Below are 22,176 nucleotides of genomic sequence, written 5' to 3'. Positions count from 1 at the left end.
CCCCAGCTCCTCAGCCCTGCCGAATCCTGAGGCTGCAAGGCGGAACTGGGCAGTTGAGTGGTCCCTCCCACTGTCCACTCTTTTCCCTTAGGAAACCTCAGAGCACAAAGGCACCATTGATTCTCCGCCACCCCCAGTGCGGGCTCAGGAAGCCTTCTTTGCAGCGGGGCTTAATGCACCTCTGCATCGAGTCACCAGGAGCAATGAAAGTACCAATAGCCTGCCAGGGACTCTGAGCCCGTGTCCGGCTCTGTCATGCGCCCAGAGTGTAGAACTTACCTGTGGGCAGCTGCTGGATACCAGCCTCTGGCTTCTGGCCCCACGGTGTGCAGAGCCTTAGGGGATTAGCTTCCTGTCTAGCTTGCTCCCCCGGCCCAGTCTTTCTGGGAGGAGCTGGCAGGGCCCTCTGCTGCCTACCTCTGTCTTCTTTTCCTGGATAAACACAGGTCTGTCTCTCTGGCCCTCAACCGGACTTTCTTAACTCCTTCCTCTAGGCAGAGCCAGCTTTCCAGCCGCAGCAGCCTGCTAGACCTGAACATGGGCAGCCAAGACAGGGAGTGCGGCAGAGAAGAGGGCCAGGGCCATCAGTGACCAGCGGCTAGCTGTTGTCCCAGCCCTCCCAGACAAAGCCCATAGCCATATCTACACACAGCCTGTCTTCTGAAAATCCTCTCTGCTGGCATCCTGACTTGGCCCCTTATTATGGGCTCTGGAGCCACTCCTCAGCGTTGTGGCTTTCAGGGGCCAGTTCAGTTCTCGAATTATATCCATCCCCCTCCTCCCACCACCACCAAAGAAAGAAAAAAGAAAAAAAAAAAAAAAAGCGGCTAGGCTCAGGATTTCTGGATATAAAGACACCGAGGAAGGACAGCTGGTTCCAAAAGTGAGGACCAGTGGACTTACATTCTCCATCTTTGGCAGACTCTAGGAAGCACACAGGTGGCCCCTGGGAAGATGAGATTACTAGTGCCATCCCCATTCTCTTAAAGACAGGCGCTCCGTCCTTCCTCAGCACGGGCTATTTCCTTCTGTTCTCGTTTCTTTATCCACAACCTTTCTAATTAGTTAGGGATGCCTCCTGTCCTGTTTCACGGCACTCCATCTTTTCCTTTGACGACATTGGTCGGTTTTTTCTATTTATTTATTATTCATTTATTTATTTTTATTTTTTCTTGTAGGTCAGTGAGAGGCCTGGAATTCCATGTATAGCCCAGGCTAGCCTTGGCTAACCTGCCTGATTCTGGCCCCCAAATGTGGGGACTACAGGTGCAAACCATTATGTGATTATTTTTTAGTGTCTGCCCCCTTGTTAGGATGTAAATGTCATAAGGAGAGTACTTAGCACAAGCCAGGTGCTCATTCAGGATAAAAAAAAGTTTTATGTGTATGACTATTTAGTCTTTGTACATGATATGTATGCCTGGTGTCCTCAGAAGCCAGAAGAGGGCATCAAATCTCCTGGAGCTGGAGTTTCAGGCAGCTGTGACTCCCCACATGGGTGCTGGAAATCGAACCTGGGCCCTCTGGAAGAGCAAAAAGTGCCCTTAACTGGTGAATCATTCCCTCCAGCTCTTCAGTTGGGACTTTAAGGTATAATGAACACTAGTAAGCAGAATTACACTTGAAACAGATTGTCCATCTGTTCACTGAAAGTCTGAATTGTACTAGTTGCAGTCTTGAGCACACAGAGCAAACATGCATGCCTCAAGCACAGCCCCAAGACAAACTGTGAAATGCAGGGTCATAAAGGCAGTGATTGGGTTGTTATCTGATGGTACTCGAGGATCACGTTCCTCTTGTTCCCCTGGTAACCCCCAACCTTGTAGTTCTGTGGCTCCTGAATCTGTATAGTCCTACTGGTTTTCAGGGGAGGGTTGGGCTGTCACAGGCCATAATCTGGGCAACAATCAGATGGGCTAGGAGCTTTGAGAAGTCAGCTTTGTGGTTTCTCCTATCTGGTAGGTGGAAGGAATACACCTAACTCTCAGAGTTGTGAGGATTACATAAGGTAACACAGGGGCATTAGTTAGGCTGACTTTTGCCATGAGAAAACAGAAAACCCAATTTAATATGGAGTGTTGAGGAAATTAAAAAGGATTTATTTTTATGTGACTAGGTGTGTTGTCTTCATGAATGTTTATGTACAAAGTGGGTGCAATGCCAGAGGAGGCCAGAAGAGGGCACTGGATCATATGGAACTGAAGTCACAGGTAGTTGTGAGCCAGAAACCAAACCAGGATCTTCTGCAAGAACAGCGAGTGCTCTAAGCTGTGGAGCCGTTTCTCCTGCCCCTAGAAAGATAGTTTTGACTTCTAAAATAAGCACGAGAGTAGAGTAGGATTTGTGGAAACTTGAATAGATATGCTGGGAATATAGCAACAAGCAAACAAATTCCCCTGGCCAGATGTAGTGGGAGAAGGCAGGCAGTGATGACATATGCTTTGGTTAAGCAGCGAGGAGGCTTGTCTCCTGTGTTAAAGGGGCCTGGTGTCTGTCGAGGATAGAATAAGAGGGGAAGGGACTTGTGGAGAGCTAGAGAACGTAGAGGGAACACTGCTGAAATAATGTGTGAAATGGCTGCTGCGTGAACCAGGGCTGCAGTAGTCTGTTTCTGATGTACTCTGAAGACAGCACTTCCACATGGACTCATTCCCATTCAGAGTTTCGGCCTGAGTATCTGAAAGAGTGGAGTTTCCATTTTATTAAGAGGGGAAATATTAGGTGCTCAGTTCCATATCTATCCATTTGAGACACTTTTTTTTTCCTTGTTTTTTGAGACAGGGTTTCTCTGTGTAGCTTTGTGCCTGTCCTGGAACCCACTCCGTAGACCACGCTGGCCTCGAACTCACAGAGATCTGCCTGCCTCTGCCTCCTGAGTGCTGGGATTAAAGGCTTTCGCCACTACCGCCCGGCCATTTGAGACACTTTAATGTTAGACATTAAAGTGGGGATGTGGAGTTAACTTTTGGATATATGAGTCTTGTGCCCAGAGATGAGGCACAGCTTACCTCAAAGGCACCAGGGGAAATGAGGATGGAAGTCATGAGACTTGGTGACATGTCAACCATAGGGGCCCAAGAACTGTGCCCTGGGTGCTCATGCATCAGATCCCCAGGGAAAAGGGGATGCTGTGTGCTGAGGTGAGATGAAAGGTGGGGATTATTAGCAGACAGAAATGTTGATGCCTTTGTCAAGAACGGTCTTGGTAAAGTGGTGGGGCAAATGCCTCAACAGAGTGGGCTCAAGCAAGATGGATGAGGGACTGGAGAGATGGCTCAGTGGTTAACAGTATGTACTGCTCATCCAGAGTTTGATTTCTAGCACCATATTAGATGCCTTGCAACAGCCTATAACTCATTTCCAGGGGGTCTGATGCCTCTGGCGTCTGTGGGCACCCACACTCACAAAGAGTAGCAATCTTAGGCTCTGGTCTACCTGGTTGATTATTATTGAGGAGAGCAGGCAAAAGCACTCTGGCCTAAGAACTGCCATTTTGGCTTCAGACTCTGTTACCTGCAGGATGAAATACAGTGAAGTTCCCAAGCCCTAGGGGAGCTGAGAATTCTCCAATGGCTGACCAACCTCCTCCCTAAATTGTAGAATAGTCTTTATGCATCTTTAGTTCTCGAGAAACGTTATAACTGTTCCCCAAAATAGAAAGAGCAAATGAATCTGATTGGTTGGACTGAAAGGCTTGCGTTGTAGATTGATTGACAATGATGGAACATTCAAGGAAGCCCCTAATCTCTAAATCCTGATTGGCTGAAAAATGTAACTGTAATTTGGCAACAAGTGTTTGTGATTTTTGTGCTTATAAACCCACTTCTGCCCCTGTTTGGGGCTGTCAGGAGAAACGAGGCTCCCGAGTCCTGAAGCCCTGATCAATATGCCACTTATGTGTAAATTATCAAAATCTTTGGAAGCCTTAAGTGTTGTCTCTTCTTCCTTGTGGTGCAAAACGGGCTAGGTGTAACAATTACCTTAAGTTTAATCTTTTAGGATTCTTATGGCAACACCAAAATCTTTATTTCTTGGGAGTAGAGTTCTATTTCCCATTACAAGGTGCAAACCCCAGGGGACACACACACACACACACACACACACACACACACACACACTTAAAACAAAACAAATTTTTTTGAAAAAGATGGAAGAAAGCAGAGGCAATTCTGTTGAAGCGAGTCGGTTGAAAGGGTGAGGAGAAATGGGGCCATGGACAGAAGGGAAAGGAAAACCAAGAGAGGGTTTGTTGTTTTGAGACATGCTACCCTTGAATTATTTTGAAATCTCCATGTAGTAGAAGATGATCCTGCCTTCACCACCCACCAAGAGCTGGTATTACAGTTGTGCACTATCACACCCAGTTTACACAGTGGTAGGGATCAAACCCAGGGGCTTGTACATGTTAGGTAAGTACTCCACGAACTGAGCCATACGCATATGCTTTAAATATTTATTTTTTTTTACTATTTATTTATGTATCTGGGAGTGGGGCAAGAATGCCTGTGGAGGTCAGGAGTGGACTCTAATCCCCTGGAGCTAGAGTTATTAGCTCTTATGAGCTGCTTGATGTGGGTCCTTTGGAAGAGCAGCAAATGCTCTTAACTAAGAACCTTCTTTTTAGCCTTCTGTTATTAGGTGTGTGTGTGTGTGTGTGTGTGTGTGTGTGTGTGTGTGTGTGTATTTATATTCAGTTGGAACCTCCAGCTTATCCCTGCATAATCCAGAAAGCCCATTCCTGTCTCTCTCTCTCTCTCTCCAAACCCTGTCCACTCAGAGAATCTCCAAACAAAGGGAAGGAAACAAAAAGCCCAGTTGCACATTCTTGGCTGCTAGGGCAGGCAGCTTCCTCCTCTGAAGGTGCTAGCCACCCAAGTCCCCACTTAAAACATTCAGCTTTTGATCATACTTGGGCACAACCCAGCTTTTGGCAGACATGTCATCACACCTCGCCTATATTCTATAAAGTCTCCCTGCTTTTGTTTGTGGACACGGCTTCTCCTCTGGCCTCCATCTCTGAGATTGGAGAACCTGTCCTGGAATTGCTTTGCTCAAATAAACCTGTTATACTTTTTCAGTTTGGCTTGATCTGGCTTACTGTATTGGCAGAGAAACCTATTATGAGAGGAGGGAAGCAGAAAACCTATTAACACACACACACACACACACACACACACACACACACACACACACACACACACACACATGCTTGGTAAGTTCTGTGACTCTAAAGAACCTTGACATACACTGAGATATTGTGAGGGTGCCATGATCTCTCAACCTGGAAGTGAGTTAACATCAAAGGGGGTATTGGAAATTCATTCTGCTCTCCACCCACTTCCCTGCCAACTGCCTGGAATCAGAGAGCCTGGCTGGAGGCTTTTGTTGTAAACACTCATCCTCAGAAAGGTTTGAAAGCACTCTTCTGCCATGGGGGTTCTGAGACCTCTCTTCAGAGTCTGTGTCATGCTGTTGCTTCTGTCCGTCTATCCATGGTGTTGATAACCTTTCTAATAAATTCCTTCCCCCAGCTTTGTCTCAATGTCCCTCTGGAAGCACCCCATCAGAAACCATTTAGTGAGCTGGCTCAGCAAGTGAAGGCTGCTGCTATTCTTGGCAGTATCTTAGTCCATTTTCATTGCTATAGCCAAGTTCTGGAGACTTGGTGATTCATAGAGAATAATTTGTTTTGGCTCATGTTTTTGGAGACTGGAAGATCCCAGATCTTGGAGTTGGCCTCTGTGAAGGACTTGGGAATGGCTTAACTGTAACAACCCACTCTCACGAGAACAAACTCAGGAAAGAAAGGTGTTGAATCCTCTTAACAAATGTGTTAACAAGATAGCCCAGTGGATAAAAGTGTATGTTGCCAAGGCTGAGGACCTGAGTTGGATCTCTGGTGTAAGGATTTGAGTTGTTGATGCAAAACCCATATCTCTTATCTTAAAAGAAATAAGAGATAGTTTATTCTGGAGCCATGTTGAGTGACCATACCCAGGAACACAGATTTAGTTTATCAACCTCCCCCACCAATTTCCATGTTTCAACATGGCAGCAATGTCACAGAATTGTTATTGTTTAATGGAACGGAGAAATTCATAAATCAAGGCAAGTTCATAATACATTGGTGGATATATCAGAGAGACAGATACTTGGAGATGGGGGAAACTTTCTATAGACTCAAGCTGCAATCTGGTGGTGTTCTTAGCTTTTGGACTGATAGAAGTTAGTTGCCTGCTAAGTTAATAGATCCTAAAAGTTTTTTCTTTTAAAATCTATTGTCACAAGATGTTAGTTCCAACATGGGCAAGGAATGACTGTTTTGAAGGGCCAGAATTTAGCCCAAGATAAGGTTGGAATGTTGCCTCTTCATGGCAACAATACAATCTTTCCATGGTACTGAAATTCTAATCAGTCAGTCAGTCTCTGCTGACAGATTTCCTTTCAGGAACGTTCATTCAAAGCCAGATGCAACTTTTCAGAAGTTTTGTGCACAGAGTTTTAGAGTTGGGCGTGGTATTGCATGCCTTTAATCTCAGCAACTCAGGAGGTAGAGGCAGTGGATCTCTGTGAGTTCAAGACCTGCCTGATCCAGAACAGCCAGAGCTATATAGGGAGTCTTGGGAGAAGGAGAATGAGGGAAGAAAGGAAGAAAGAATTTGAGTATATAGGTGAAATAAAGAATGAGAATTTCAGGTTGACCTTGATGCTAAGAGTAGATTTACAGGTCTAAGAGGCAACAGCCTGCCCCCTAAACCCTGCAGTTTTTGAAGTTGAGAATAGGGAGAGGGTGGGGCATAGCCAGACCCAGAAACTGCTTTTCTGGAAAAAAACACTTTTCTTTTTCTGAGAACCCACCCTCAAAAAAACCCCTACAGAATGAGAATGAGAGAGAGAGAGAGAGAGAGAGAGAGAGAGAGAGAGAGAGAGAGAGAGAGAAGTCAGAATTGCCTGTTTTTGCAACCTTCTCGTTCCAGGGCCGTTGGTTATTTTCCAAAATCCCATGGGTGACAGTTTTCTTGGAGCCTTAGGCCTGTTTTATAGTCCTGGTTTGGGGGCTGTCCTTCACCTGGGACCCACATGGTAGAAAGAAAGAGAACTGATTCCTGTAGATTGTACATATGTACACACACACACACACACACACACACACACACACACACACACACACTGTAATGATGCAATGTAGTAAAAAAGAAAACTCTCCTAAAGGCCTAATTATCTCTTAAAGACATCACTTCCCAGCACCCATCTAATGGCAATCAAATTTCAACATGAGTTTTAGAGGAAGGAGACAAGGCATATTCAAACAATAGAGACTTCTCAGGTGTCCTGATTTTCTTGCTCTTGCTGGTGCCGATGTAGGACACTCAGAGGAGTGAGCCTGTGCAGAGTGCTTTCCTGGGTCCAAGCCAGATGAGAGATGCAGAGCCGGGCAGGTCTTTGTTTCTAGGTTGGCAGGCAACTGCTACAAGGCTCCCTGTAAGAAAACAAGAAAACTGCTTTTGGGTATTGCTCCATATCTTGAGGGCTTGTGTGGTGTCCTTAGGCAGCGTGAATTGGCTGTGAATGCTCATTGGTGATAAAACTATGTCTTACAGTCTGGCTTATCACCTAGGACCTTTAATTGTTGGTCTAGTTCAGCAGTCTCAATTCCTGGAAGGCTCTTTATTCAGAAGCTGGTATGAGGTACTTTCTTGGATGGCTAGATCTTGTGCCATGGTGTGATGGTCTGAAAGAACATGGCCCCCCCAAAGGAGTGGCACTGTTAGGAGGTGTGGCCTTGTTGGAGTAGGTGTGGCCTTGTTAGAGGAAGTGTGTCACTGTGGAGGTGGGTTTTGGGGTCTCATCTATGCTCAAGCCATGTCCAGTGAGACAGTTCATTTCCTATTGTCTGCAAGATGTAGGACTCTCAGCTCCTTCTCCAGCACCATGTCTGTGTGCACACCACCATGTCCCACCACTATGATAATGGACTAAACCTCTGAACTGTAAGCCATCCCAATTAAATGTTTTCCCTTATAAGAGTTGCCATGGTCATGGTGTCTCTTCACAGCAATAGACACCCTAACTAGGACAAATAGCTACTAACTTTTTGGTTTCTTTTTGTTCCTGATTCAGGCATCTGGAAAACACATATCCTTTGCTTCAAGGAGAATAAAGTGTCACTTTTGCCTGGATAGTTGTCTGAGTTACTGTTCCTTCGCTGTGAAGAGACACCATGACCAAGGCAACTCTTATAAAAGAAAGTATTTAACTAGGGGCTGGCTTAAGTTTTAGAGGTTTAGTCCATTGTCATCACAGCGGCATGAATAGCACTGGTACATCCTGACCCACAGACCAAGAGAGAGCACTGGGCCTGTCTTGGGCTTTTGAAACCTCAAATCCCACTCCCATGATACACTTCCTGTAAGAAGACCACACCTACTCCCACAAGGCCACACCTCCTAATCCTTCTCAAATAGTGTCACTTCCTGATGACTAAGCATTCAAATATATGAGCCTATGGGAGCCATTTTTATTCAAACCACCACACCGTTCTCCTTCTGTGGTAGCTGTGTCCTGGATGTACACTCTAGGAGGGAATAGGTTTGCAAATGAAGAGGCAGCTTTTCCCAGTGTTTCACTAGATGGCTGTCAAACTTACCCCCAAGAAGCCTCCATTGGTCAAAGCATTAGACACTAAAGAAGCATCCTGTCCCTTTTGATCCCTGTGTGCTCGCTGGCCTTGCCAGGTCATACCTGGCTGTGGAGCTGTCCCTGAGAGGCTCCCAACTCTGTAGATTTCCACAGTGTAACAGAGTGCTAGGATGCAACCAACCTATGTAAAATGGAACTCAAACACAACTGTGTCTCTCTACCCCCCATTTATTTGTAACTGCTTCAGAGAGGTGAAATATATTCCCCTCTTCTTCTGGGAGTGTTTGGATGAATAATAGACTCACCTTGATCATGAAACAAGGGAAACCTGTTTTTCAATATATTTAGATTCTGAGTCTCTAACAGAATATTAAAGGCAATAATGAAAGCACTGAAGAGAGGAGGTTTCAATAGACGTGTGGGGGTGGGGAGGGCTGTGCTGGCTATCACAAACTATCTCCGTCTCCAGCTTTGGGAAGGCATTGGGTCAAGGCCCTTCACATCCATGTCTTCCTGTCCTTTGACCATCATTTGAGACTGACTGCTTAGAAGAAGGTGGTCTAGTTACTGGAAGATCCATCTTCCTCGCCACTGTTGCTCAGACTGCATAACTCCATGCTGCACCCGCAAAGGGTTTCAGTCTCTCTGATCTCCTAAGTTCCCAGTCCGAGCCCCAGATCCTGGAACCCCAGGTCAGGTTTGAAACCAAATCCTTCACTTGCTAGTATAAGATCTTGAGTCTAGATCTTCCTACTGACTCCTCTCAAACAGAGGCAGGGGCTGCTGCTGTCAATGTGCTCATGAAACCCTTTTCTCTTTCTTTTTCAAATTAAAATACAACAACATCATCTCCTCTTCTCTTTCTTCCCTCCATTTCTTTATCTTTGATTTTTATTAATTTAATTTAATTTTATGCGTATGGGTGTTTTGCCTGCATGTATGTCTGTGTACCACTTCCATGACTGGTGCCCATGAAGGTTAGAAGAGTGTGTCAGATCTCCTGGAACTAGAGTTATACGCAATTATGAGCTGCCATTGTGGGTGCTGGGAATTGAACTCAGGTCCTCTGGAAAGAACAGCCAGTGCTCCTAATCATCAAGGCATCTTTCTAGTTCTCTTTATCTTTTTTGGGTGTGGATATGAAGGAAGAGGAAAAAGTGTTTAGCAGAGCAGCACACACCCATAAGCTATGGATGTAGACTTCTCAAGAGCGCATTGCTCCATTTCCCCTTTTCCTCCTTCTCTTCCTCCTCCTCTTTTCATTCTTTTGGTATTTTTGAGACAGGCTTTCTCTGTGCAGTCCTGGCTGTCTTAAACTCACTCTGTAGACCAGGCTACTTAGAACTCAAAGGTCTTCCTGCCTGTGCCTCCCGAGGGCTGGATTTAAAGTGGTGTACCACGATGCCTGTCTTCTCTCTCTTTTTTAGTGTAAGTTGGATCATATTTTCCAAACTCCCTTTTGATTTTGGGAGCACTTGAATAACTATGAGGCCAGACCACCAACCCCCCCATTGGATTCTGTCACTTGTATCTGGCCATTAGAAGCCAACACCCAGTATGACTTTGGCAGTCCTGTGTTGAATATGGAAGAACTTTCATCAGCCAACAATGACTGGTCCTTGGACATCACTGTCTAGAGTAAGAAACACCTTGTGTTGAAGATATGGGTGAAATTACAGATATTTAAAGCATTTCATAAGAAAATTCTTTGTGACATGGTCTTTTGAAGCTTTCTTAATTTTTACTTTTCCCCAAACATTATCTCTGCCCACTGGTTGTAATGCAATAATGACTGACCCGAGAGAGGAGCCCTTTTGCTCCTGCCCTGTAGAAACCCCTTTCTCCCCCGTGTTCTGAGGAGACTCAGACTTCTCCTGCATGTCCACTGCCTCCTCTGTGCCACTCTTCTCCATAGTGAGTGTCTCTCTCTCTCTCTCTCTCTCTCTCTCTCTCTCTCTCTCTCTCTCTGTTTTTCGAGACAGGGTTTCTCTGTGTAGCTTTGGAGCCTGTCCTGGAACTCACTCTGTAGCCCAGGCTGGGCTCGAACTCACAGAGATCCACCTGCCTCTGCCTCCCGAGTGCTGGGATTAAAGACGTGCACCACCACCGCCTGGCTGTGTTTCTCTTTAGGTATGTGCACAGGCACGTTGTCTTCTGTCTGCCTTTACCATTGCTCATGTACAGCACATCTGTCACCACCCTTGGGCTGTGCTGACCGGCTCCCCCGCTTTCTTCTCACTGAGGCTCAGGCCACTCCAGATACCGTCTCCAGCTAGCAGTGGGGAACTAAGCATGACATGGTCGTACATGTACTAAATCTACTTGGTTTCCTGATGTCACAGAGGCTTTCCAAATCCTCCTTCCACCAGGCGTCCTTCCCACCCGAGGCCATCCTCCAATGTCACAGAGGAAGCTGAGGTGCTCTGATGTACATTCCCTCAATTCCCTTGCTGCTCTGTGTCCCCATTTCCTGACTTTTGGTCTCAGAGTCAATCTGATGCTGTCCTGTGACTCCTGTCTCCGTGTTCTTGATCCATTTCAAAGACCGATTCTGAACCAGTTTATAAATACAGTCAAATTTCTTTCCTTAAAGAACAGTAACGACAACAGAATTCCCGGAAATAAAAAATACACCCTTCCCTCATTCTCCGTCATCTGTCCGTCTACTACTGCCTCCTATGGCGTCCCTCCTTAGTGCTCGCCCTGACCTCCTGTTATTTCTAGTGTCTCTCTTCCTGCCTGCTCTTCTCAGCCTCTTCAGCAGGTCCTTGGTCTTCCACCAGACTTTAAGCTTTAGTGTGGCCCAGGGCCACCTTTGACCCTCTCTGTTCTTCCATCCTCGGCTGTCACTCCTGTGCTTTCTCTCTGCATTAGCCACTTCCGCAGGAGCGGGGGGGGGGGGGGGGCTCCCCAGCTCAATGCCCAGGCTCTTGCAGGTATTTCCTACAGGATGGGAGTTCCCTGAGCACCTCACACCCAATGTAGAGTGTATGCTCCACCTCTGTTCATATCTCTCTTCTCCTTTCCAGGAATGCCACCTGGGACCCCCAAGCCAGACAGCACCCCTTCACAGATGCACTGTATACAATTGGTGTACGTCCTGAACTTCTTTTATTCCCCCAGGCTCTCATATCTGTGGGTCTGCCTTGGGCAGCCCCTACCGTCTTCAGCCTTGGAGGGAGTCTCCTACCCAATGCTCTGCCTTTGGTCTTCTCGACTCTTTCCTGTCCCCATAGTCATCTTTATGCCACCCCTCCCCCACCAGGCCCTTTAAGGCTCCTCTTGCCTACAAGGCAAAGTTCAGTCTGCAGGGTGAGGATGCTGAAGCCTTTGGGGTCTGCCCCGGCCCTGCTGCTGTGGTCTCTTTTCTCAGTCTCCTGTCATTCAGTCCTCTGGGGTTCCTGAAATCCCCTGTGCTCTTTCATACACTGTGCCTCTGCTCAGAGTTCCCTCTGCTTGGAAGACTTCGCCCTCCCTCCTACCAGTTGGTCCCACCCACCTTTCCCTTGCAGTGCTGGTCCTGGAACCCAGGTCTTATGCATGTTGGGCAAGCATCGAACCACCTACGGGTTACGTTCCCAGCCCACCAACTGCTGGGGGATGTCTTTCTGTGCACATGTGTGACAGTGTGTAGGTCCAAGTGTGTATGTTTGGAGGCTGGGGTTCAACACTGTGTGTGTGAGTGTGTGTGTGTGTGTGTGTGTGTGTGTGTGTGTGTGTGTGTGCGCGCGCGCACCTATCTATCACTGTCTACCTTGGTTTTGAGACAGAGTCTCTGACTAAACCTGGAGCTCGCTTTTTAGGCTAGACTGGCTGGCCCACAAGCCCCAGGAGATGCCCAGCTTCACCCTCCTCCCAGCTGGGGTGGAGAACCTTGTTGACACTCTCATTTCCCCCATGGGTTCTGAGGATCTAAACCCAGGTGCACATACAAGCCCCTCACCACTGAGCCACCTCCCCAGCCCTGTTGTTTTAAGATAAGACGTCGCAGGGCGGCGGTGGTGCACGCCTTTAATCCTAGCACTTGGGAGGCAGAGACAGGCGGATCTCTGTGAGTTTGAGGCCAGCCTGGGCTACCAAGTGAGTTCCAGGAAAGGCACAAAGCTACACAGAGAAACCCTGTCTCGAAAAACAAAACAAAACAAAAAACAAACAAAAGACATCACTACATAGCATAAGATGGCCCAGAACTCAGGATCCCTGCACCCCACCTCCCCCTCATTTCTCTCTTCCTAGTTGCAGGAGTTATAGCCATGTGTCACCACACTACTTAACTTTTGAGTTTCATTCAGTTTAGGCAAAGCTGCTTCTAGATTTTCTTCTTGAGTTCATAGAGTTAAATGGACGTGGCTCTTTTTTCAGCATACTCTGCTCTTCTGACAGGAACCAGGGAAGGGTGGGTTAATCTTGATATGGTGATTTGTGCTACATCTCCAGGCTGGTGACCCTGACTTGCATTATAGTGGACCAGACACCTCCTTTGGTGCCTGGCACTTGGCAGGAGCTCTGTGTCCCCTTTTGGTGCTGGTGGGAAGTGGGCACTGGAAGATTAAAAAAAATTTAACTAAAAACATTTTAAAAATTAATTTATTTTATGTGTATGGGTGCTCTGCATGTAAGGTACCATATGCATGACTGGTACTTCATGGAGGCCAGACGATCCCCTGGGATATGAGTTAGAGATGTTTGTGAGTCACTATGTCGGTGCTGGGAATCAAAGAACAGCCAATGTTCTTAACTGCTGAGCCATCACTGACCTGTGGACAATTTTGATTCCAATTATACAAGGTTTTTGGGCTTATGATGGGGTGGTGAAAGTGCCTTCTCCCTCATCTGCCACCTGAGTCCTGGGGACCCTTGTCTGTTAGGTTATAGTACTAGGCAGATCCAGTCATTACTGTCAACTCAGCTGAAGGCACAGTCATTGCTGCTGGGATGGCTCTTCTTCCAGCTGCAGCTGAAGGAAAACACCTGCAAGAAAAACATGAGCTGAGTGCTGAGAGTCAGGACCAGGAGAGCGGGAGCGTGGTGAGGCCACGGACCGTTTTGCTTCAGACTTCCCATCACCTGAAACTGTCCTGTGGTGCAGTTTTCGTAATCCTCACTTAGGAAAACATTTTAGTTTTGTTCTCATTCTCTTCATCCATGTCTCTAGCAGGGACCCCATCCCACTCCTAAAAGGGCTAGACCCCAGCTTGGGACTAGATCATTAGCTGCTTGCTTTTCCCTCCCCTTTGATGTGGGTTGGGTTGTGGCAGGCCCAGCCTGAGGATGAGGATGTCTTTACCAGAGGACTTGGCATAGACAGTCTGCTTGTCTCTGCTCTGGGCGATGCAGGACATGTATAGCTTCTGGTCCTCAATCTTTTCTACTTGAATGTCCAGGACAGCCAGAGAGCCCACGGGGATCAGGCTGGAAGAGGAGGAAACTGGGTTCATTTCCGCACTGGCTCCCCACTTTAACCTCTCTTCCTTTCTCACCTCACCCGCCCTCCAGGACTCACAGCAGCCCTAGGTTCAGGGACTGTTTGTTGGTTCCTGGGGTTGGATGGCAGAGGCTGACTTCTGACCCAGGACTAGAGAAATGCTTGGCTAGGAAAGGAGCCTTGTAGAGCTTACACAACCCCACGATAAAACAGAGCCCTGCCATCAGCCACCGCCCGCCTGAGGATTCACACTTACTTTTTAAACCTGATGTTGAGACTTAGTGTGAATAGTCCTTCTCCAGCCAGATAGGCAGTTTTAGAAAACGTCTCATCCATCATGGCTGCCAGTGACCCTCCATGGGCAAACCTGAGATCAGGATAGGAAGTAAGCCTAGGGCTAGGGCTGCTAGATAGACCCCCTCCCTGGCCTGCTTCTCAGTACCTTGGGAGGTACCAAACCATCTCAGGCACCCAAACAGGAAAGGCACACGGAGATACGTCCTGTGGGCTTCATTAGGTCAAAAGTTACTGAACTTCCCTCCGTTTTGCTTCAGCATGTGTTAACCACTGATACAACTATTTTATTGCACCAAGAGAATTTTTTTTTTTCTCACAAAACTAATAGAGACCATTTTCTGATTCATCACCTAATTGCTGGCTTCGGTTGCCACATTTTAGAAGGCTGCATACATTTAAAGGAGTGGAAAAAAACCCTGAGCTTTTGGACTTAGTCTCTTGTGGTTTTGCTTTTTGGGACATGATCTCACTCTGAAGTCCAGGCTAGACTTGAACTCATGGCAATCCTGCCTCAGCCTCCTGAGTTCTGAGATTGTAGATGTGAACCACCATATTTAGCTTGATTTAGACTTTGAAGCACATAAGCTTGGGCCATCTCTCACCCTACCAGTCCCTCAGCTGTTGTTGGACCCACAGTTTCAAGGCAGGTTAATTAAGACTTACTAAAGGGCCAGCAAGGTAGGCTTCTGAGCAGCACTCTTTGGAAAATATCAGAGCCCACTTCAGTGTGATAGCGCAGACATTTGGTTATGTCAAGTATGTCAAACCTGATTGTCATTTATGCAAACCATACTTCATGACAAGGCTTTGTCACTGTTGGTTAAGCTAGGGGAGAATATGCAAATGACATAAAACAGATCTGGGCTCTGCACTGGAGAGGACCAGTGCACTTCCTTGTGGACCCAGGCCAGCTGTTCCTGCTGTTTTGTCAAGGCTGCAGTGGGATGCTCAGGCCCTCCCTCCCCTCCTGCTCTAGTGGCATCATACCAACTGGCTGGCCTCCCGGTTCTGCCACTCACTACCTTTGTGTTCTTGAACAACTTGCTGAACCATTCTGAGCCTTCATTTCCCCGCCAGGTACTGTGAATAAAAAGAACTGCTGTCTCATCCATTAAGTTCCCCGACCTCATGCACACTTCCGGGCACTTGCCTCCATTGCTGCGGAGAGAAAATAAGCTGGTGCCTAGACCTGCCCTTGCCTCTCTGTGTTCCCTGGCCCGACAAAGGATTCATTGGCAAAATGCTGATTCTGCAGAGCAGGTCTTAGCCAATGGCAATTCCTTCCCACTTGCATCGCCTGGGACTCAGTGGATACACCTCTTCTCTGTACTCTCACTGACTGGCCTCATCGTTGGGTCATCCGCTCTGCCTTGCTCTATAGCTTACACACCCTGAATGGAATGCGCTGCTCTTCTCTCCACTGTCTCCTTGGGGACTTCTTTTTCAGAAGGGAAGGAATCCTTGGCCTCTGAGGACTTTGATTCCTGAAACATTCTGAGGCTTCAATAAGGGGGTTCTTCATACATGCGCAGTGGGGCCTGGAGAAGAAGCTAACTCAGATTGTTCTCACAGGCCTGGCACTGAGAAGAGGGAACCTAGATCCTTGCACCCCATTTTAGGTCTCTAGAGACTCCAGGCCTAGTGGGTGCTGGACCCACCCTGCTGAGCCAAGCCTGTGAGGAATCCACCCTGGCCTGTCTGAGGCCTTACCCTGGTGCCCCCTCCAGGTAGGGGCCTGGCTGGAAAAGACAGACTGACTTCTTCTCAGATGGCTGGAAAAAGATGACGTATTCATAGCCTTGTCCTTCCAGTTGGACACATCTGGTAAAGATGCGCCAGTCCTGTTTGTCTGGGGAGAGAGGACATTTTTGAAGCAGAGATACCTCAGGGTATGGGGACCTGTCAGGACACAGCATCATGAGCTTAACAGGGGCAAGGCGGGAGGACCAGATACCCCAGCTCTGTTGTTAGGGAGCCTTTTTACAGGGGAGGAGGGAACAAAATATGCTCCTTGTCCCTTGTCTTCCGAGAGCCTGTGCCCTGGGGAACACACACTCATAAAGTGCAGGACTAGACAAGCATCTACCAACTGAGCTGTCTCCTCAGCCTGGAAATAACGAAAAATGTTTTTTTTTTCTCAAGACAGAGTTTCTCTGTGTAGCTCTAGATGTCTTGGAATTCACCCTGTACACCAGGCTGGCTATGAACTTATACGATCCACCTGCCTCTGCCTGGCTTGGTGCCTCTGCTTGGCCTGTACCATGAGTACAGAGGTCACCTATTAGTTATGTCATCCATTCCTCACTGAGGAGCAACCACATGTATTAATGAAAAAAAAAAGAAAGAAAGAAAGCACAGACAGACAGAAAGACACACAGAGACAAAGAGTGGGGGCAGGGTAAAGGTGTCAGTTTTGTCAATCAAATTCACTGTGTGTCTTAGAGTGCCATCTCACCTAGCCAAGCAGAGGTGTCGTGCTAAGGTCTGCAGGAGGTAAGGGATGCCCAGAGGTTTTCACAAGGCTGGGAAGGCAGAGTTGGGACAAAGCTTAGCGGAGGGAGCACCATTGTGAGAAACCAGAAAGAGCAGAGTCCTGTACTGGCAGCCCTCAGGCTGGACTGCAGCTGGGAGCAAAGGTGCCACTCAGGTATGCTCCCCTTCAGAGAAGTAAAGGAGTCAGGCTGACAAGCCAGTGCAGGCATGCTCCCCATCCACAGCTGCTCTGCAGGAGAGGGAGGGAGGGGAGACAGCAGCAAGAGCCTCCAGTCTGTGGGGCTCCTGGATTTCCTTCCTGAGTGTCTCAACATTTTTTATTGCCCTAATTCTTGGGGAATTTCATACAATTTATTTTGATAATATTTATCCTCTTCCCTTTGGAGAAAAGTTCTTCCTATGTAGTACTGGGTGGCTTTGCAGACCAGGCTGGCTTCGAACCCTCACATTCACCTGCCTCTGCCTTCTGAGTGTTGGAATTTGTGTGCCACCATGACTAGCCTTCCTGAATGTTTTCAAACCAGAGAAAGGCGGCAGGCTCAACTGACTGAGAGTTTCAGGCAGGGTCCCCCACTGTGGGTAGAGGAGTGTGTGTGTGTGTGTGTGTGTGTGTGTGTGTGTGTGTGTGTATGGGTGGAGGTGTGTATATGTGGGCAGAGGAGTGTGTGTATGGAGGGGTGTGTGTGGAGGTGTGCATGTATGGGTGGAGTTGTGTATATAGGTGTGTATGTGTGGGTGGGAGTATGTATATGTGGGGGATGGGCAAAGGTGTGTGTGGGGTAGTGATGGAGGTGTGTGGGCGGGTGAAGGTGTGTGTGTGTGTGTGTGTGTGTGTGTGTGTGTGTGTGTGTGTGTGCTGGACCCTTTTAGACCTGGTCTTACCTGAGGCAGCTACCAGCCCGGATGGGAGCTTAAGCCCCCGGATGTGTTCTCTGTTGGACTTGAAGGAGGGCAGTTTAATCCACCTGCCTGATTTGGTTTTCTCCAGAAATTCTTGGTACAGGCTCAGCATATCTGGACTCCAGCTGGGGTTGGGAAGGGCATAATCCTTTAAATCTGTGTTCTCTGGACAGAATCTTGCAACCTACGCAAGAAAAATCAGGATGGCATGATGACATCTTGGAAGATGGGGATTGTTCTTGGGCTGTGGGACCGTCATTTAGTCCGTTTCTGGGTTTGGGGCTTTTCAGTCCTGTCTGCTGGAGTGTTACCCAAAGAAAGAGCCCATCTTCCTCATAAGGGGTTTGGAGACACCTGAGTATGAGTGGCCTAGGGGCGTTAAACAGCAAAGAAGTGGGGATGCCGGGGATGGGATGGGATGAGGACTAGCTAGCCAGTGTGCAGAGGTGCAGCGTTGTTGCTGTGAGTAGTTCCTTGAAATGGAGGACTGCTGCTATTAGCCCCCTTGAACAAGTGGGGGACCGGGCAACTATGATTAAGTTTGTTACACTTGGGAGAGAGACAGTCAGACACTGTTTCACAGAGGGGTAAGCCTGCAATTGGTGAGAGATGGATTAACTCCTCACTACAGGAGCTAGTGGCCTATGGCCTGTCTGGTAGCTCCTCTGAAATGCTTTCAGACCCCAGGGAAGTGTAATATCAAGGTCAGGGTCAGGGGCAATGTGGTCATCTGCCACATGTCAGTCATTAGTCTCTTCTGTGGGTAATAAGCATCTGATTGCCAAACCCACAGACGGGCTTTTGTCTGGGGATACCTTACTCAGCTGTTGCAGTGTGAACTCTTTCAGAGATTTGCCGTTGGCCACACAGGATTTGGACCAGGATTTGTCCTAGTAGATTTAGTTTGGGATATGGCTTAATAAGTACCCCAAAGCACTTTCCCTTTGCTAAACCAAACAGATCTGTATCAGCCCAGAAATAAGGCAGGAAAAGAGGATTTAGGGTGCTCGAGCCCCAGACCCTTAGAGAGGAAGGGAGCTCATCTGACTCTTTGGGAACTTACCAGGGAGTCTGTGGAGGATCCGAATGCTGAGGCCTGGTGGAGTCCGGGCAGGAGATGAGGGGTTCTCAGGAGAACTTTGTGGTGGACAAGTCTTGCCACCCTCTGGAAGCCTATCCTCATCATCATGGCGCCGTGCCGTGCCGGGATCCTGGCTTTGCTTGGATAGATAGATACAGGCTGACTCTGGATGACAAATGAGCATCCGACAGCCTTGCTAGGATAGTGGTGAAACTACTTCCCTCCAGGTTCTCCTGACTCAGGCAGGCTTCAGTAGGGACGTCCCACCAAAGAGAGGGCGGCTGTGCAAGAGTGGGCTGGGCTGGTACCACGCCCACAGACTTGGGGCTTTGAGCTGGTCCCACAGCCCTGCCCAGTGCTGGGGAGGGGTACCTGCTGCTTGAGCATGAATGGGCAGGAGGACTGGCCTGTGCCCAAACAGGTAGTGTGGGATACACAGGGACTCGGAGAGCTGCCCTAGGTTTCTGGGGGCAGAAGTCAAGAAAATTTCCAGAAAGATCACAGTTTGTTGTGTTAGAATTCAGATAAGCCACAATACCTGCAGCAGCCTGTCCCCACCTACAGATACTGACAGGTACCCTCTGGAGAACACTGTCTGTGACTCACCTGGGGGAAATCTGTAGGCGCCAGCATATCCAAAGGCTACAGATGGCAGCAAACCCTCCTCCTCATTCTCCTTCCCTGATGCCTGTTGGGAAATCAGAGATCCTGGGTACCGTCTCATGCTGTGAATGCCTCTTCTTCCTCAGAGAACTGAGGAAGGGACCCCATTTCTGCCTCCTGGGCCCTATTTTATTTCTAAGTAGAGATCTGCCACACTGTTCCTGAACTCTCCTCAGATCCCCTACCCATTCTGTTTCTGTCAGTCTGTCCATGGCAAATGTCTCTTCTAACAAACTCCATACTCCCAACAGTCTGTCTCACTGTTCCTCTTGAATCCCACTTCTGAGACCTTTCACATCTGTCCCTCAGTGGGAGAGTGTTGATGGAGCATTTGTAGCATGTGCTCTGTGGCATGATTTTGAAAGCTCTGATATGATCTGGGGACTCAAAAAACAAAGAAACAAACAAAAACACAACAACCAACAAAGTCAGCTCACAGCCTTAAGCGCCTTCCTCTGTGTCCCAGGCAAGAGTTAGCACAGGGGGGCCTCTACTTGCTGGTTCTTGGCTAGTGATAGGAGTTGGTGGGGGACTAGTGGATGGGACAGGAGATCGCTGAGGGGAAGCTGCTTAACAAGGGACCTTGTGTGCTCTGGAACTCCAGGGAAGGGGTGAAGGTAGCAGACAGTGCTGTGAATGAGGTGGGGTAGGCAGTGGAGGTATTGCCAGGTACAGGTGCTGCAGGGAGCCCACCAGAGATGACCACTCAGACACAGTTTATAGCCAACTAAAAGTCTTTATTCCAGCTGTCTGGGACTACACAGGTATTTGGGGACCCAAGTGTGGCTTCCAGCATTTACACCAAGGGGCATTTAAAGGTAAAAACCACATCCTGGTTTCTTGCTCAGCAGCTGCAGGGGGAGGTTTGCACAAGCAAGCAACTCAACAGAAGATAAGTTATCTGGGACATTTTGGTCTTGGGTCCTAGAATGGAGTTGGGTAATTTTCCCTGGGGATTCTCTATCAAGGAGATCAAATTCTTGTTAAACCTGAAATGACCTCAGCAAAAATACAAGCTGGAGGAGCCTCTGCACTGTCTTGCCATCACACAAGCTGGCCCAGAAGCTTTGGTGGTTTATGTTAGTGCAAAGAGACTAGGAGTTAGAGGAACTTCTTGTAGGCAGACAGATAAGGAGAGAGCCAGTGGCTAGGCTATAAAGGAGTGAATTTCCAAGATGGTTGGTTTCTTCCTCATCTTCTTGACTCGGGACAAAAGCCTGGCATCTTAAAAGAAAGGCCTTATAGGCCTCTGTTTTCCACCAATCCCTGCTGATGAACTGGCCCAACAAGTTCAAGGCTGGGTCAGGACATGCTGCAGTTGCAGCCAAGCCACCATCCTATCTGTCTTCAAACTGACCAGCCCTAAACTAAAGGAGTAAAATTCTTCAGAGGTGTCTCAACCCCCAGCCTGTAGTTGGAAGTTTTTCTATGTCCTGCCCAGTCCCGCAGCCACTCAGACCCAAATAAACATATAGAGGCTTATGTTATTTTCAAACTCTGGCTATGGCAGGCTTCTTGCCAGCTAGCTCTTATACCCTAAATTAACCCATTTCTATAAATCTATACCTTACCACGTGGCTTGTGGCTTATTGGTACTTTACATCTTGCTTCTCCTGGCAGCAGCGGTGTCTTTTTCCTCTCTGCCTTTCTTCTTCCTGTCTCTCTCTTCAATTTTCCACCTAGCTATAACCTGACTTGCAATAGGCCAAATGGCTTTATTTATCTACCAATCAGAGCAACACATATTCACAGCGTACAGAAAGACATCCCACAGCACCAACCCATAAGAGACTTCTGCTAGCTGGGCAGTGGTGGCGCATGCCTTAATCCCAGCACTCAGGAGGCAGAGGCAGGCGGATCTCTGTGAGTTCGAGGCCAGCCTGGTCTACAGAGTGAATTCCAGGTTAGCCAGGACTGTTTCACCAAGAAACCATGTCTTGAAAAACCAAAAAGAAAAACAAAACAACAACAAAAAATAGACTTCTGCTTTCTTTCTACTCCTGTTTTTCCTTTTTGGGATGAGAATTTCCACCATGTGCCTGTCCCATCACTGTATATTGGAGGTATATTGCTTGGATTTTGAATTTTACAGGGGCTCACAGTTCTTGATCTGCTTTGCAGAGGCTCTTTTTTTTCCTTATGTTTGCTGTGTGTATGTGTTTATTCACTCCCAATAAACACTTCCTTTCTACTGATGGTTTTGTCTGCTGCTGTCCAAGGTATTTAAGAGTTTTCTGCTGCCACGTGCTGTGCCCCATTCAAATTTTTCCTGACTTTTAATTCTTTAACTGGCAGAGAAAATGAACCCTATCAAGGCCTCTAGACCACATCAAATGTTCAATCAATGCCTGCAAAGTTGTGAATTTTGGGGGGCATTGTGTTTTCTATTGATTTAAAACTCCTCTCTTCTCCCTCCCTTCCTCTCTCCCTTCCTCCCTCCCCCTCTTTCTTTTATTCTTGAGACAAGGTCTTGATATATACCCTAGGTTGGCTTTGAACTCACAGTCCTCCTGTTACAGCTCCCTGAAAGCTAGGTTTATAGGTATGTACTAACAGACCCAGCAAAACTTCCAGCTTTCAACAGAAAGTTCTGTTTTTCTTTGATTGTTTGTTTGTTTGTTTGTTTCTTTCTTTCTTTTTGGTTTCTCTGTGTAGCTTTGGAGCCTATCCTGGAACT

At 47.6% G+C, this 22,176-nt stretch overlaps 1 protein-coding gene across 1 annotated transcript; it reads right to left on the bottom strand.

The window, feature by feature from the left end:
• Positions 1-13,561: 13,561 nt before the first annotated feature.
• Positions 13,562-18,941, bottom strand: Them5 (thioesterase superfamily member 5). The gene is made up of 6 exons (XM_036190982.1): positions 18,819-18,941; positions 17,738-17,939; positions 16,073-16,211; positions 14,322-14,432; positions 13,928-14,052; positions 13,562-13,611 (listed from the first exon to the last, which is right to left on the bottom strand). The coding sequence occupies exons 1-6, from the start codon at positions 18,939-18,941 to the stop codon at positions 13,562-13,564; spliced, it is 750 nt and encodes a 249-aa protein (XP_036046875.1).
• Between the last annotated feature and the right edge of the window lie 3,235 nt (positions 18,942-22,176).

This window comes from Onychomys torridus, chromosome 6 (genome assembly GCF_903995425.1).
Source record: "Onychomys torridus chromosome 6, mOncTor1.1, whole genome shotgun sequence".
NCBI classification, from domain to species: Eukaryota; Metazoa; Chordata; class Mammalia; order Rodentia; family Cricetidae; genus Onychomys; species Onychomys torridus.
This window is presented reverse-complemented; position numbering and strand designations above follow the sequence as displayed.

What these genes read in the sequence shown, in the direction of transcription:
- Them5 (XM_036190982.1), bottom strand. Translation starts at nt 18,941, where the DNA reads ATGATGAGGATAGGCTTCCAGAGGGTGGCAAGACTTGTCCACCACAAA. An exon ending in TACCTGGAGGGGGCACCAGG is followed by an intron (nt 14,433 to 16,072) that starts GTAAGGCCTCAG and finishes TCCTGATCTCAG; the next exon opens with GTTTGCCCATGGAGGGTCAC. An exon ending in CTCAACATCAGGTTTAAAAA is followed by an intron (nt 14,053 to 14,321) that starts GTAAGTGTGAAT and finishes CTCCTCTTCCAG; the next exon opens with CCTGATCCCCGTGGGCTCTC.